General features: G+C 36.1%; 1 protein-coding gene across 1 annotated transcript; it reads right to left on the bottom strand.

Annotated features, from left to right (window-relative positions):
• Positions 1 to 5,092: 5,092 nt before the first annotated feature.
• On the bottom strand, positions 5,093 to 15,194 carry LOC591735 (cilia- and flagella-associated protein 45). Its single transcript, XM_030978424.1, has 10 exons — positions 15,062 to 15,194; positions 13,674 to 13,924; positions 13,024 to 13,168; positions 12,444 to 12,614; positions 11,713 to 11,891; positions 11,062 to 11,191; positions 9,993 to 10,223; positions 9,185 to 9,408; positions 7,073 to 7,297; positions 5,093 to 6,489 (listed from the first exon to the last, which is right to left on the bottom strand). The coding sequence occupies exons 1-10, from the start codon at positions 15,062 to 15,064 to the stop codon at positions 6,423 to 6,425; spliced, it is 1,626 nt and encodes a 541-aa protein (XP_030834284.1). The 5' UTR covers positions 15,065 to 15,194; the 3' UTR covers positions 5,093 to 6,422.
• Between the last annotated feature and the right edge of the window lie 14 nt (positions 15,195 to 15,208).

The following is a 15,208-nucleotide window of genomic DNA, read 5'->3' as shown; positions in this document are numbered from 1 at the left end:
CTCACATGTCTGCTCTAAGCCAATCATGTCATTTTATTAGGACCTACATTATTATACAAATAACGCACGGCCCAGCGTTCATGAGTGGTGAATGCAGTGCACGCCAGGTTTCTTTAGATTGGTACCGCCTCTGTGCATGAGCCGCTTGCGGCGAGTTCACAGTGCGCACCATCTGAAGAAACTAGCATAAACTGCATTTACATTACACACAACAGAGTCAAGTGCGTTATTTGTTTTATAAAATAGCGACACATGAAAATCAAAACAAACAAAAGTCTAAATCTAACGTTAGAGTCTAGGAGAGTTATGTTGGTTCTAGAAACGAAAAGATAAGATCTTGCTACTTGTTCTTCGCGTTCGCTGCGCTGGATATCAATCTTTTACCGTGCCATATCGTTTTTGACAGCTTTTTTTTTGCATGATTGTGCATGCACCAAAAATAGGTGCATGTCATGTGACGCCTTTTGACCAATCACGATGCTTAAAGTACTAGAGCTATTTTATAACATTGTATAAATGCTGATGATCACTTGTTATTTGTTACCGTTTATAAACGCCTTGGAAACATAATCTTGCATTTTCTCTCCGTTGATCATCTTGCAACTGTGTACATTGTATGTATGCAAATATAAAGCTATGCATGTTTGAAATATATCAAATAGATTAGTTCCTTTTACATGTATGTTGATGTGCTGCTACTATCTATATATTGCCATATTTTTCTACAGTTATGTACAAGTGAGCATCAAGTGATTACATTTTGCCATATCTTATTACAGCTGATTAGGGTTCAAGATTAATTTATACATAATAGGCTTGCCACAGCTCTCTTCAGTATTTCAAATAGACCCTCGTTCATTCGTACCTTAATCTTATTTTTTAATGAGTATATATATATATATATATATATATACACCTCACTTCTTAAAAGCGCTATGTTTCCATAGTGATGAACGGTTACAGGATTGTAATAAATTATCTTGTTACCATGGCACTAAGGCTGATAACGTCATGGCTATTTGACATGGTGAATCCATACAAAATATACTTGCCACAGATTTATCCTTCATCATGGCCCTGTTTCATATAAACTTGTTATCAATAACAAGTGTCACATTTCTATCACAATTTTGCTCTCAGCCAATCAAATGCAACAATTTCAGTAGCTTAAAACAGTTACTTGTTATTGATAACAAATGTTATGAAACAGAATACTGGTATAACTATTATTTATGTGTTGAAGATATTAGACAATGCAATACAGGGTAACACTACACTGTAGCACAAGGTCTAGTTATTGCTTGCCATATTACAACACAGTATTTTTTCATCATTCAAACTGTTTAAATTTGTTATCGCTATATTGCATGTATTGTTAATAGCGAACTTCTCTTTAGCTAAACCTTGATAGTGCAGCGTTGAAATACATACACATTTAATTCTGTCCCCCGCCCCCCCTCCAAGTATCTGATTTTTTAGAAAGTTGTGTGAATATTTTAGCATTCCAAATAATTTGGTACATATTGTAGAGACACCTTTTCCCCTTAATACCCAAAACATTCCCATGCTTTTGAGCCTAATCATAAAATGACTTACTCTTGTGGCCTTGGTTTCCTTTTTATCGAGGCTGTAACAATGAATTAATATTCACTTTAAATACCGGTATGTTGTTTATTATGTAACAAGTATGACTCTTAAAGGGATCCGGTAACTTTGTCTCAGATTCTGAAACAAAATCCTGGATTTAGCTCATGCTGCAATGATAATTATAAACCTTTCGGTCAGTCAGGAACCCCATGGCTTTTACAAGCCAATCGCCTCTCTGATTATCAAGATATTTATGATAGGAAATCGAAAACGGTTTTCATAACACTACGGTCTATTGGGGAAAATGAGTATGATAAAACCGGTCACTCCAAAAAGAATTTTCGAATCATTTCGAAGCGTGATTTTTTTTTTTTAGGGCTTCAATGTACACCCTATGACAGACACTGATAACACGTAGGGCCGTGCATCTCAGATTTAACATTGTTAAACGATGCCTTTAAGATCTTTAGTTCGATAATGTGTATCACTCTTAAGATTATGCTGCTTATAAACATGCAGCACATCTGCACAATTATTGTCCATAGATGTGCTTGTATTTTGTTTGTAAGAGGCATTATTTGTCTGTGTGCTAGTGTTGATTTTACTTGATAATGTCAATGTAAATTTGCTTGTTTTTATTTTTTGTTTATACTTGTGGACACCACAGGGTAATGAGTATAAATTGTCATTTCTTGAGGTAAACATATATATTTTGCTATAAAGTATTGTCATGCTTGCAAATGTAATCACAGCTTTTTACCAGAAATACACAGTGCTTGGTTTTGCCTAAGCCTTTATCAACCAATTTGTGTGGAATAAATACTTAATTGGCTTCAAATTCAATCATGAATAGATTATTGAACCAAATTGCTTTTGACTCTGCTTATTGCTACCTGTATAGCTTTGTATATTGAAGAAAGGTGCAGCGAATTATTTTTACTAGAAATATACAATGGCTAGTTTATGCCTAAGCCTATATCAATCAATTTGTGTGAAATAAATACTTAATTGGCTTTAATCATGAATAGATTATTGAACCAAATTACTTTTGATAGCATGCTAATGTTTATTGATATGTGTATGGCTTTGTAGATTGATAACAAAAAAAGTGAATAATTTACCTAGTAAAGAGTGTGCTTACTTGATACTTTTCATATGTAGACATTCCCTTGAAAGTGTTAGTATTAATTTGTATTATAATTAATTTGTATAATAATGGTAATGATGATGATGTAACCATTAAGCCTGGATGCCTTATTCTCCACCAATTCATAAATTGAATCTTAGCATTTAGCTACTCGGAAAGTAATTGACAACAATCATGTTTGTTCAATGGATTTTAGGATGAATGATATAAAAACTTGCTTGTTGAAGCGTGATTGCCAAGTGAACGATATTGTGAAATTAATTTCTTTTTAATCAAAGTACTTATTTTATGTATACTGTATTTTATTTCATTTTGCAGTATTTATCTTGTTTGTTACTTATGTTTGATATGCTGATCCCAAAGACTGTTTGAAGCATGTTTGTCTAGTTATCTAGTTATCTAGTTAATCATCTAGTTATCTAGTTAATTATCTAGTTATCTAGTTAATGCCAGTTAAGTTATCTTAATGCACAAAGTGTCGGTCCTTGCCACTAAATTGTTTTTGGTTCACCTTTTTTTAACTACCTATTCTTTATTATCCTGGTAATCTGTCCATTTGTTTAACATTTTTCTGTATTTTCTACACACAGTACTTACATTATTTTATTTTTTTTGGTGAAATTATTTGAAGTGTTGTATCTAACAGTCCTTTTCAAGATTCAGACCCCCAAATAATTGGCAATTATTAATTGGAGAGCCTTCCAAAGATGCGAGGGGAAAATGCAAATTTTTACGACAGGGAAAAAAATAATATTTACTTTTCGAGGGCTACTTTTCAAGCTTGCCTGCATAAAAGTAGCACTCTAAAATGCATTGAACTCTATGCAAATTCACAGGGGCTCTTTTCTGATTTTCAGTGGCTCTTTTGGGCATTTCGGGGGCAAATTCGCCCTGAGCCCCCGTGTATTTTTTTCACTGTTTTACGATAAATAGTTACATGTTTTAAAGCACTTTTGTCACAAATACATGTACAAATGTGTATTACACTCCTTTTGGTAGTCTCAGATTCCAATCTACAGCAGATGAAGACTTAATTCAAGATTATTTTTTGTGACGGTTATGACATCGCGACTATAAAGATGTCTCCTATCTTTTAACGTGTTACTGCTTTGTGATCCTCCCTCACAATTCAGATAAGTCCATTCTTGTAAGTGTGTTTTTGTATTTGAATATTAACTGTACTGAACAAATTATTTTGAAACGCGAGTCATATTTTTGTATGAAAGAATTATCATGCCTTTGGAAGTTTACACGTTTGAATTTATATACATTTTGTATTATCATTGTCATATGCATCAATTATAAATATAAGTGAAAATAATAATGAAGTATTTTGTCCATTTTACATTCTTCGATTTGTGAGGGGATTTTAGAGAGTAGTCGGATACATTAGGTATCTGAGTGTTTGTGTTTGCAAGCAAATGAGTGATACATTAATGGTTGTCTTTGAGAGAGGGAGAGAGACAGAGAGAGGGTGAGAGAGGGTGAGAGAGGGTGAGAGAGAGAGAGAGAGAGAGAGGGGGTGGAGTGACTACATCTACTAAAATTTGCTCAATACTGCCTGGTATATATTTCCCTGGTACAAAACTTTTTTCTTGTATCCTATTTTTTGTACACTGTTATACATAGAAATACCATACATACCAATTTGACCTATTGTCTGTATAAGATGCTATCCCATCTTGGGTAATAATATGTGAGATTGTTTGATTCATATATAAAAAGTTCTGTTTATAAAGCAAAACACTCAATAAGTAAAAAGATTTGATCTTTTTTTTCAATCGTGTCTTTATTATTTTTTTTACAACACAGACATTTCAAATACAAATGTTTTTATAATGCGTTACATTGAAGGAATAATTATTTTTTAGCAATGTATACAATTAAAAATACTTACACAGTCCAACACTGAAATCTATACATATGGTATCAAATCATACCTTCCTTAAAGTAATAAACATCACAATACTTTATTTATGTACAATATTTACAGATTACAGGCAAACCTTAGAGTTAGTAGCAGCACAGCTATCTGCTTATGTATAAATTGGCCCTCAAAGAAAATACATATTAGAAAGCCTGTGTGAAAACAACCCAAAGCTTTTGAGTGTGTCTTTCCACAGAAGCAAAAATCATTTAGTTATTATCTTTGAAAAATTAAATTTGAATGATCAGTGTCCTGTCTTGAAAGCAGTACTGTTGCAATTGATTCAACTAAATTACAAAATAACAATGGAGATAGAAATATGTAAATATACAATTGATTGGAGGACTTGCAATCAATACAAAAATATGTTTGTTTACCCAGGGAAGCCTCATCGGGAACATTGCTGTTCTTCCAGAGGGCCCTGCAATCTGTATTAGTACCCCTGCCATTGCCAGAGATCCATCCACACCTGGGTGGAGGGTGGCACATGTGGATTAATGCCTTGCCAAAGCCTCCACCCTAGGAGTGAAAGTCGAGTGAATGAACCGCTACTCCAGAACATCTTCATAATTCACATCAATCACCAATCGTTATAAGTCAAGGTCCAGGAATCCACGGCCATGTTTTATAAAACTTGTCATCAATAACAAATGCTACATTTCTGACAAATATGCTCTCAGCCAGACAAATGCCAAGATTTCAGTAGCTTATAACAATCATTGTAACATTTTATTGATAATAAGTTTTATTACACATGGTCCTGGTTATCAATAGCTTTAATATAAATGTAACAAATAAGACGCAATTTCTGAAATAGTCAGAAATACAATTTCTTTTGATACAGCATACAGTAATTACAAACAACGATAGAATTTCAATAAAGATGACCATTCAAACCTGTATACTTACATTGCAAACACCATGTACCACAATGATCATGTTGTCTATATTGTATTGTCTAAGAGACAATGAGAAGGATTCTGTCGGTACACAATTGTCTCTTTTCAGTTCTCTGCTATGAGGTACATATCACTGGCTGCTTGCAAAGTGGCAGTAAGACCTAAGTATTATCAATGGCAGTAGCAACCTTCTCGTGGAAAACCAAAGAATTACAGAATTGAATACTTGTGTAAGAAGAAGTGATAAATAATTCAATACAAATGCTCTATTCTACAAAATAGCTCACTTACATTATTACACAACAAAATAGATAAAAAGACGATACAGTATTTCATTCATATGTTTTCTGCTATACATTCCAAAGTCATAAAAGTCTACTCAAAAAGGAATTACTCAAACCAAAGCCAAATGTGCACACCACTGTACCATTTATTTGTTTGAAACCACGTCACTATGTCATTAAAAGCTCATATAATTTGTGAAAACTACATACCATGCATGTGGTACATACAGCTCTATGAAAGTTTACCTACAATAGAAATATATTAACATTCTTTAAGCAAATAGCAACATTTACTTTGATGACAATCTGCACAAAAGCTTTGAAATGTGAATTTTGCTAGAAATAGTACCTCTGCAACTTGTGTAATATAAATGAACAAGCACAATGGACCATATCTAATTGTGGTATATCATGAGTCTTATGGTACTGGTGTTGTAGTTTCACAAATGAATAGATCCTGGACGGAATTATCTTGAGATCGTGATGAACTAGGACCCTAAATTCTGACTATGGAAGGTTTCATCAGTGTGGAATAATACAGATGTTTGGACCAATCCATTATGATTTTAGGGGTGTTTTCAGTGCTTGACTGCCATTGTCTTCCTTTCCACCTCGGCACAGTACTTATCAGGGACACCAGCATCTCTGTAAAACAAAAGAAAGAAAGGATTTGTTACATTCAAACAATTGAATTAATTCATCCTTATTCACAAATATTTGATGAATTATTGTTTAAATTGCGATAATCATGAGTAAACAGTGAGTAAGAAACATGCATCAGGACTAGCAAATAGTGGAACCAAGGATAACATTCAAAAAAGGATTTGAACCTAGGACATTATAAATATCTATAAATATCTAGACAACTCATTGAACAACTGGCTCCAAGTAGGGCTTTATAGTCACAGGGTCAATTATATAATGAACTCTAAAAGAACAAACTACCTTGATATCATAAATCATAACCTACAACTCGATAGATGTTGATACATTTAAAGCAGAGACGGTAAGAGAAGGAGATAGAGTCCACGAGAGGAAGAGAAACAGAGTCCAAAAGATAGAGAGAGAGAGAGTAAGAGGCAGAGACAGACACTGAGAGAGAGAGAGAGAGATAGAGAGAGACAGACATACAGAGAGAGACAAACAGACATACATACAGAGAAAGAGACAGACAGACATACGGAGAGAGCAAGAAGATAGAGTTAGACCCAATTAGTAAAAATCTCACCTTAATTCACCAAGTTTCTTCTTTTTGATGGCATCTAGCTTAGCTCTCCTGTCTCGTGCTTCGTCGTTAATCTTCACTCCTTCTTCAAAGAAAGCGTTTCTATCCGACACACGGATCTGCTCCTTCTCGCGGATCTGTTTGCGGACGTCATCAGCATGAGTGAGACGGTTGTACTTGGTTTCTTCTTCTTCTGCCCTGTCCTTGTTCATGGCTTCTTGCTGTGCTCTGTTAATAGACAAAGAAATAATAATAGTAACTAGACATATAATACTTGTTTGGAACAAGTATAGGTGGGCTGGTCAACTAACATTTGAGACAAAATAGAGCAAAAATAAGCGACATACTGCTTACAAATTCTTAAAAGACAATATCATGTAGATTCATAACGTGAACTAAATTCACCTTCTATAGGCATAACACGCAAATTATGAAGTTTTTTACATGAGGCCTTTAATCAAAATTTTCACTATGATGACGTCATCAAAATGAAAAATGGTTATTACTGCGCTTGTAGAGAATTGTCTTAGCTACAACATATCGAAATTTTGAAGAAAATTGATCAATATTTACAGAGATACAATAAATTTTACATAAATATGCTGACGTCATAATATGCAAATTCGTATTTTGAGTTCCAAGGCCATTGTGATGATGTCACGATACACTTAATGGCCGAATGAGACATGGAATCATATTTCCGACTCATACTCTATCTAAATATGAAAAAAAAATTGAGGATCCCGGTGCATTCCAAAGAGCTATAACGGATTTTGTATAGGCATGTTTTTGCCCATATATGCTATGTATTAAAAGAGCTCGCGCGCACTGACATTTATCTTGAATTTACGCTCATCTTGTTAATAATGGTCATAAAGAGATAAACATGGTATCAAATTCCTTGAAAAAATATGAGAAATATCATGAAAGAAAAAAAAATGGCGATTCTATGTTTTGTAATGGTGTTACGCGCGAAAACGCACGCGCATGCTCGTACGCGCGATTTTTTATAAAATGCTTAAAATGACCTGAAACGTATGCAAAATAAATTTGAGACGATTTTGAGCATTAAAAAATTTTGCGCGCGCACTGACGCGCGGATGTACGCGCACGCGCGCATTTTTTGACCTGAAATTGACTGGACTGATATTGACCTTGATCATGATAAATATGAATGAGAAATAACCTTTGGTTATGAAGATATGATCATGAGTTGATTTTCAGAAAATTTCACAAAATGGCGCCTAGATGACGTCATCAGTCAAGGTCAAGGTTGAAAACCTTACTGTGTTTTCTCCATATGCCTATACATATTTGTGCCAAATTTCAAGTTATTTGATTAAGCTTTTTCTAAGTTATCTTGCTAACAAAAAGTGGGTCGAAATAAGAAAAATAAATAAATAAATAAATAAAGGCGATTTTAACAAAAATATAAGGTGGTCTGTATTAGATACAGCCCACCTGATAATACTCAGTTTTTGTATAGCGCTTATTACAATCACTTATTAAGTGCTTCCAAACTTGGAGATTATTACCCGGCGTTAGCTGTGCTGCCGTTATGGCGCTCTAGCATATCAAAGAAATAATTCCTGCCAGGTACCCACTTTCATCACCTGGGTTAAATAGACAAAGAAATCAATGAAACTCCAGAAGAAAAATTTCATATGTGTATTTGCATCAAAATTGTTAATGTTTATATTTATATTTTTGTGATTTTTGTTTGAAAATGAAATAAAATAAACAAAAACGAAACATAGAACAATCTCCGCCTCTTTACATACATTCATATATTTATTATAAACTTATTAAAGCCCAGCTGCACTATGTATAGCATCCTTGCACCATCTAAACAGCCAACGACGCCTAAGCGGTTCCCGTTGATCCCCCATGATGCCCTTTTTCTTATGTTAATCGAGAGGTGATCAAATAAGAAAAAGGGCATCATGGGGGATCAACAGGAACCGCTTAGGCGTCGTTGGCTGTATAGATGGTGCAAGGATGCTATACATAGTGCAGCTGGGCTTTAATAAGTTTATAATAAATATATGAATGTATGAATGGATTAATAAATCAATCAATAAAAAAATAATTTTCTAATGACAACTGAAACCTTACCTGAGTACCCTCTCAAACTCGGCCCTCTCCCTCTGGGCCTGGACTGCAAGGAAGTGTTCCTTGTTCTGGACCTGGACTTCTCTAGCCTCCTTGAGCATGAACTCTGTCTCCGCCTTGATGATCACCTCCTCCTTCTCCTTCTGTCTCCACTCCCGCTCCCTCTGCTCCTGGTTACGCTTGGCTCTCAGGGCATCCTTCTCAGCCTGGTAGTCCTTAGCACGCTCCTGAGAAGATCAATATTCATTATAGGTTAGAACTATTTGTTTATACTCAAAAGATAACATATGAATATCTGTTCAATGCTGTTCGTAAAGTTATGCATGACTTTACGAATGACTTAAATATGAACAGCCGAATGGAATGCTCAATAGTTTTTAACTGCATCAACTAAAGTTGAACTGTGCAGATGTAGATTAACATTCTTATTATAACAATGATTTTTGATGCAAAGTATATTTTTTGCCATAATTTAATTGAGGCTATTGGAAATATAGTCACACTTTGTTAAAACATCAGGAAAAACTTTGGGCATCCTATCTGGCACTTCATATTCAAGTCTTTTGTAAAGTCATGCACAACTTAACGAACAGCTTTATGAAACTACCCCCCAGAAGAGCTGTTAGGGAATTTTGTGTTGCGATTTTGTCACAGTAACATTTGGTAGGTTTGTGTATTGTTGTTGGTGTTGTTGTTTTTCCCGCACTCTTGAACTTTCATCAGCCAAATTGCTCATTCCTACAGGTTTGACTGTACTAAAATGCTAACTATAACAACTATGATAAGACATGACTCTAGCATCCATGTTTACCTGCATAGCTCTAAGTCTGGCGATCTCTTTCTCCTTCTCAATCCTGATCCTCTCCTGCTCAGCCTCAAACGCTGCCTCCCTCTCAGCCTTCTGCTTGGTGTACTCATTGACCTTGAGGTCAGCTAGCTTCTCCTGCTCCTGCTTCTTTTTCTTCAGCTCCTCAGACTCCTCGTTGGACCGAGCGATCTCCTTCTGGGCCTCCAGCTGGATCTGACGCTTCCTGTCAAGGTCCTGCGGTCAAAGTCAAGGTCATGGAGATAAGATGGGAAATGAGCATTAGAATCACAATGCACGATAACATCATCATGAGATGAAGGTGAAGATGGATCGGACATGTGATTAGAAAGAACATAAAAAATACACGAACAGCCCTCCAATGGACACCAGAAGGCAAAAGAAAGAGGGGATGTCCGAAAAACACTCGGCCAAGAACTGTGGAAGGGGAGATCAAAGACCTGAACCACACATAGGATACAATCCAAAGACTGGCCCAGGATCAGAAGGAGTGGAAGACTTTTATTGCTGCCCTACGTGCCAGGAGGCATAATGGGCAGTAAGTAAGTACAATGCATGATGTACGATGAAGGTGGTGATCAATAACTGAACCTTAAAGCCTGTCTGCACTAGTTTGGCCAGGAGGGATTAGACCTCCCTGCATGGTCAATGATAGGTGTTTATCTCATCAAATCAGCTCTCAATTAACAAAGGAAAAGGGGACCATGGGGGACCAATTGTCACCGATTAGGCATTGTTTGCTATATAGAGGGCGCAAGTGCAGTGGGACTTTAACTTCGATCTCATGCTTTGTCTTAACCCTAAAAGGGTCTGAATATTTGGTACTCTCTCATGATGACTTCCACAATGATCATGGTGATGAAGATAATGGTGATGGTGATGACGATTACAATGGTGATGCCACTGATGATTATGACAATAATTGGGGAAAAAGAGGATAATCTTGTTGATCCTCATGATGATAATGATGATGATGATGATGAAGATGATGGAGATGATGCTGATGATGGTGATGCCAATGATGATAATGATTTATGATAATAACATGACTTACCTTCAAATCTTCCACCTGTAATTTTCCCAGATATTTGAGCATCTGTTGAGCTTCTTGGTCTTTCTTCTCCTGTTGTAACAATCGCTCTTCCTCCCTCTGGGAAATCTGAGTCAGGATCATCGATTTACCCCTGATAAAAAAAGAATGAATGAACGAATTGAAAGTTTTATTTTTATTTCAACACACAGCCATTAGCTGAATTACAAAAGGTTTACGAAATGACAAAAACAAATGGAGAAAATATATATACACTGTATGGTAAAACTTATTATAAATCTTTGTGAAAGAATAGCAAAAGCCTATCATCCATTTGAAGGTAAACCTATTTATGTGAACTGGAGTTCACATGTTATGCACCTGGAGTGTCATTATTGATAGACATGGCGCATTATAAATGTTCACTATTAATATTATTATTATTATTATTATTATAATTTACATGTATGCATTACTCAGGTCTCGACATCAGTGAAATTGAACAGGTGCCCCCTGGCCACAAGGGCGCCATAAATCTAAGCCCAGACCCCAAAATTTATAAGTTTTGACGTAAGACTCATACACAGAGACTTTAAAAAGATAAATCCAGACCCCCTTCTAAAAGTTAATGTAGAGCCCTGCATTACTGCATATTGCATAAAAGAAATGACTCACTCATATCTCTCGACCTTTCTCTGTTCCTCGATCTCTTCTTGTAGAAGCAGCGCCCTCTGTCGTTCAACCTCCATCATTGCATCCAGTCTCTTCTCTTCGTCTGTCGTCTCTTCCTTGATGATGCCTTTCTCTAAGATTTGAGCATCTCTGATGGCATGGCATTTAGCGTTTAGCATCAGCTGCAATACAATCATTAGGATATTGCATTATATCATATATATATAGTCTTTCATGGGGCATTCAATACAATTGAGTCAATGCCAAGAGATTTAAGCATCTCTGATGGCATGGCATTTAGCATTCAGCATTAGCTGCAATACAATCATGTATGTATATAGTCTTTCATGAGACATTCAATATTATAAAATGGGTTCAGAATGTAGCCAATGAGAATCGTTGAAATGTATCACGTGTATGTGCACTACTTTTTACCATGTGCACGAGGAGGGCATTTTGGTGATAACAGATAGTAACATTCAAGTGCTATTACTGGTACACTGTGAAATGAATAAATAGACTCTTCAGTGCATTATAAATGCACTTTATATATATGTCTGTGTTATTATAACTGATTTTAACAAATATTACCACCCTAGCTTTAGTCAAGCTGCCCGTGAGGTGCTGAAATATTTCAATAATAATATTTTGTTTGTTTATATTTTTAAATATATATAAAAATAATAAAGTAATAATATGAAAACAATTTAAATGAAGTTAGACGCTCGACCTACCTCATTCAAGTGTTTGATTTCATCTTCCTGTTCTTCTTGCTGTTCCCTGGCTTTAGCTAACAGGTATTCACCCTGCTCTTTAGCTTCTTCTTCTAGATCAGTCAGCTTCTCGTTCTTCTGTCTCTTTCTGTCTAAAGCTTGCATGTGAAGCTTGATTTCATTACTAGCATCCTGTCATCAAGGAAAAACACAAAAATATAATGTTACAAGATATGACACACTTTGGCTTCTTCTTCTAGATCTGTCAACTTCTCATTCTTCTGTCTCTTTCTGTCTAAGGCTTGCATGTGAAGCTTGATTTCATTACTAGCATCCTATCATCGGGAAAAAAACACACAACTATAATGTTACAAGACGACACATTTCAGAGATATGTAAATTGGTCTAGTTACTCTAGTAGTACATTTACTTGGTCAGCTGCTATCCTACATGTACTTCAAAGTTCACCAACCAGTAAAAATTGGATAAAGAAAAGCAGGTTTTCATTTGCCCTTTAAATTGGATGCAAATAAAAATATGGACGCTTTAACCACAAAAAGCACAGAAAAGGTTGGTGTAGAATTGAAGTCTAATGTCTAACCTGTTGTTTCTGTTTGTCTGCTTGTCGTCTCTTGAAGTCAGCGACCTTTTCTTCATGTGACATGGTTCTAGCAGCGCCCATGATCCGACGGTATTCATCAAACGGTAACACCACAGACTGGCCTGATGGGTCCTCTTGAGCAACTCTGTATGGTGAGAAAACAAAACAACAGTTGAAATAAAAGAATAAGAATAATGATAATATAATGAGGATAATAACTTTCATTTTAGTAAATAGAATAAAGCCAGGAGATCAAAAGAAGACTGAGTGTCCAAAATGAACAAACTCAAAGGAAATTTTAGTACCATGAATCTTCTGATTTCTTCTTCTTAAATGTTAGCGAATACTGAATCAACTTGCTTGTTGCTATGTCACTTTCCTGTAATGATTTGATAGACTCAGTAAAAATTCCAATAGGCTAAACCCAGAAGCAGTGACCAGGAATTACAGGCCAACACCTTCTCCCTGTACCAGATGATGATGATGGTGATGATGATGATGATGATGATGATGATGACGATGATGATGATGGTTTATGTTAGCCAAAACACTAATATTATAACTACCAATTATCCAGGGACAAATGAACCTTGCATTGCTCTTATTCACCAGTTCCTGTTGAAAACACATTGATTGATCAGAGGACTTACACAAGTTTACGAATCAGATCTTTAGTGATGACTTGAACTTCTTCCTTCTGCTTCTTCTTATTTCGTCCTCCGGAGGCTCTCCTTGGCTCCGTGTTCTCTGTAGGTTGTGTGTTCTTGTTGCTGCCATTCTTGTTGTTCGATCCAAACAAGGATTCGTCTACTTGAGATGTCTTACTGACGGTGTAGTACTGTCGGGTCTTCGCTCGCCGTGAGGCAGAGCTGGTTGAAGAGTCACTTATCACGCTGTGAGGCTGAGAAAAATTAATCAAAACAAAAGTTAAAGAAAGAAGCTACAGGTAGGGAAGGATGGCGACAAAAATGGATGGCATTTTCATAAAGTAAAAAACAACTGCCCAAACTATATCTTACTGGTACTTTCTTAGTCTTGGCACAGCAGTGTTTTAATTTTAAACAACAGGCTTGTCAAAATGTCTCTCTGGCCGAAAAATATCCACCATTTGTGCCAGTATAAGGATCGTCCGCATAAACGAGGATCGTCTTCGTAAATGCGGACACACGCGTCCGCAAAAATAAGGATCGTCTGCATTTTTGCAGATGTTTCGTATTTCCGATCCGCGCATTGGCAATGCCATGATTTTCTTGATGCATTTTAAATTTTTACATCGACTTTGTACAGAAACTTTCACGATATGAGTGATAGATCCTTGAGAAGACGGACAACCCATAAAAGTAAAAGGTTATTTTCTTACACGGAATCTGTTTTTCGCATCGCCAGCGCGAGGTTCAGCAACCAGTGACATGATGAAAAAAAACGTCAGCAAAAAATGCAGACGTTGCTTATTTTTAGGACACGATTTGTCTCCATTAACGAGGATATCCTACAGTTTATGCGGACGATCTTCATTCTCCCACCAGCGCCCCTACTGAATTTTAGTTGCGAATTTTGCAATCAATTCCAACTGACCGCCTCTTCGGGCCTGGCCCTGGGGGAAGGTTGACAAATGTCAGTTTTATTACTTTTATTAATTTAGAATTCCCCATGCATACCAGACGGTTATTTCTGTCTAGACCTAACCTAGGTCTACACCTGGGCCTGTTTCCTTTTTTTTAAAGGTGAATTCTTAATTGCTTCATCAACGTTCAACTTTTCAGGAAGAATCTTCATCATCATCATCACACACCACAAGGCACACGCAGCTAGCGACAGCTGCAGCAGCACAGTGCACAGGCACGGCAACCGCATAATCATGCCTTAGCTTAGGCTCAGCTCAGTCAAGACGAACTGAACAAAAACAACACAAAACAACATCAAACATCACCATCAAAATCACCATCAAAATCACATTGTAAGATTATTATGGAAATAACAATAGTCAGATAGTACGATTATCATATATGTGACTGGAAATGTATGATTGTTCACTCACCATATCTGACAACTTTTTCACGATCTGTCTTTTCGTCAAAATATTTTACTCCTGCCAGTTAGTTTTCGATGTCAATTATTACGTATGTGCGCTATATTCATTGTCAACAATACATGCGCAGGCCTAGTATAGCACGTAGCTTACACT

The sequence above is a fragment of the Strongylocentrotus purpuratus genome, unplaced genomic scaffold (genome assembly GCF_000002235.5).
Source record: "Strongylocentrotus purpuratus isolate Spur 01 unplaced genomic scaffold, Spur_5.0 spur5_scaffold_1, whole genome shotgun sequence".
Classification (NCBI taxonomy): domain Eukaryota; kingdom Metazoa; phylum Echinodermata; class Echinoidea; order Camarodonta; family Strongylocentrotidae; genus Strongylocentrotus; species Strongylocentrotus purpuratus.
This window is presented reverse-complemented; position numbering and strand designations above follow the sequence as displayed.

What these genes read in the sequence shown, in the direction of transcription:
- LOC591735 (XM_030978424.1), bottom strand. An exon ending in GATCTGATTCGTAAACTTGT is followed by an intron (nt 13,169 to 13,673) that starts GTAAGTCCTCTG and finishes CTCACCATACAG; the next exon opens with AGTTGCTCAAGAGGACCCAT. An exon ending in CAGACAAACAGAAACAACAG is followed by an intron (nt 12,615 to 13,023) that starts GTTAGACATTAG and finishes CCTTGATGACAG; the next exon opens with GATGCTAGTAATGAAATCAA.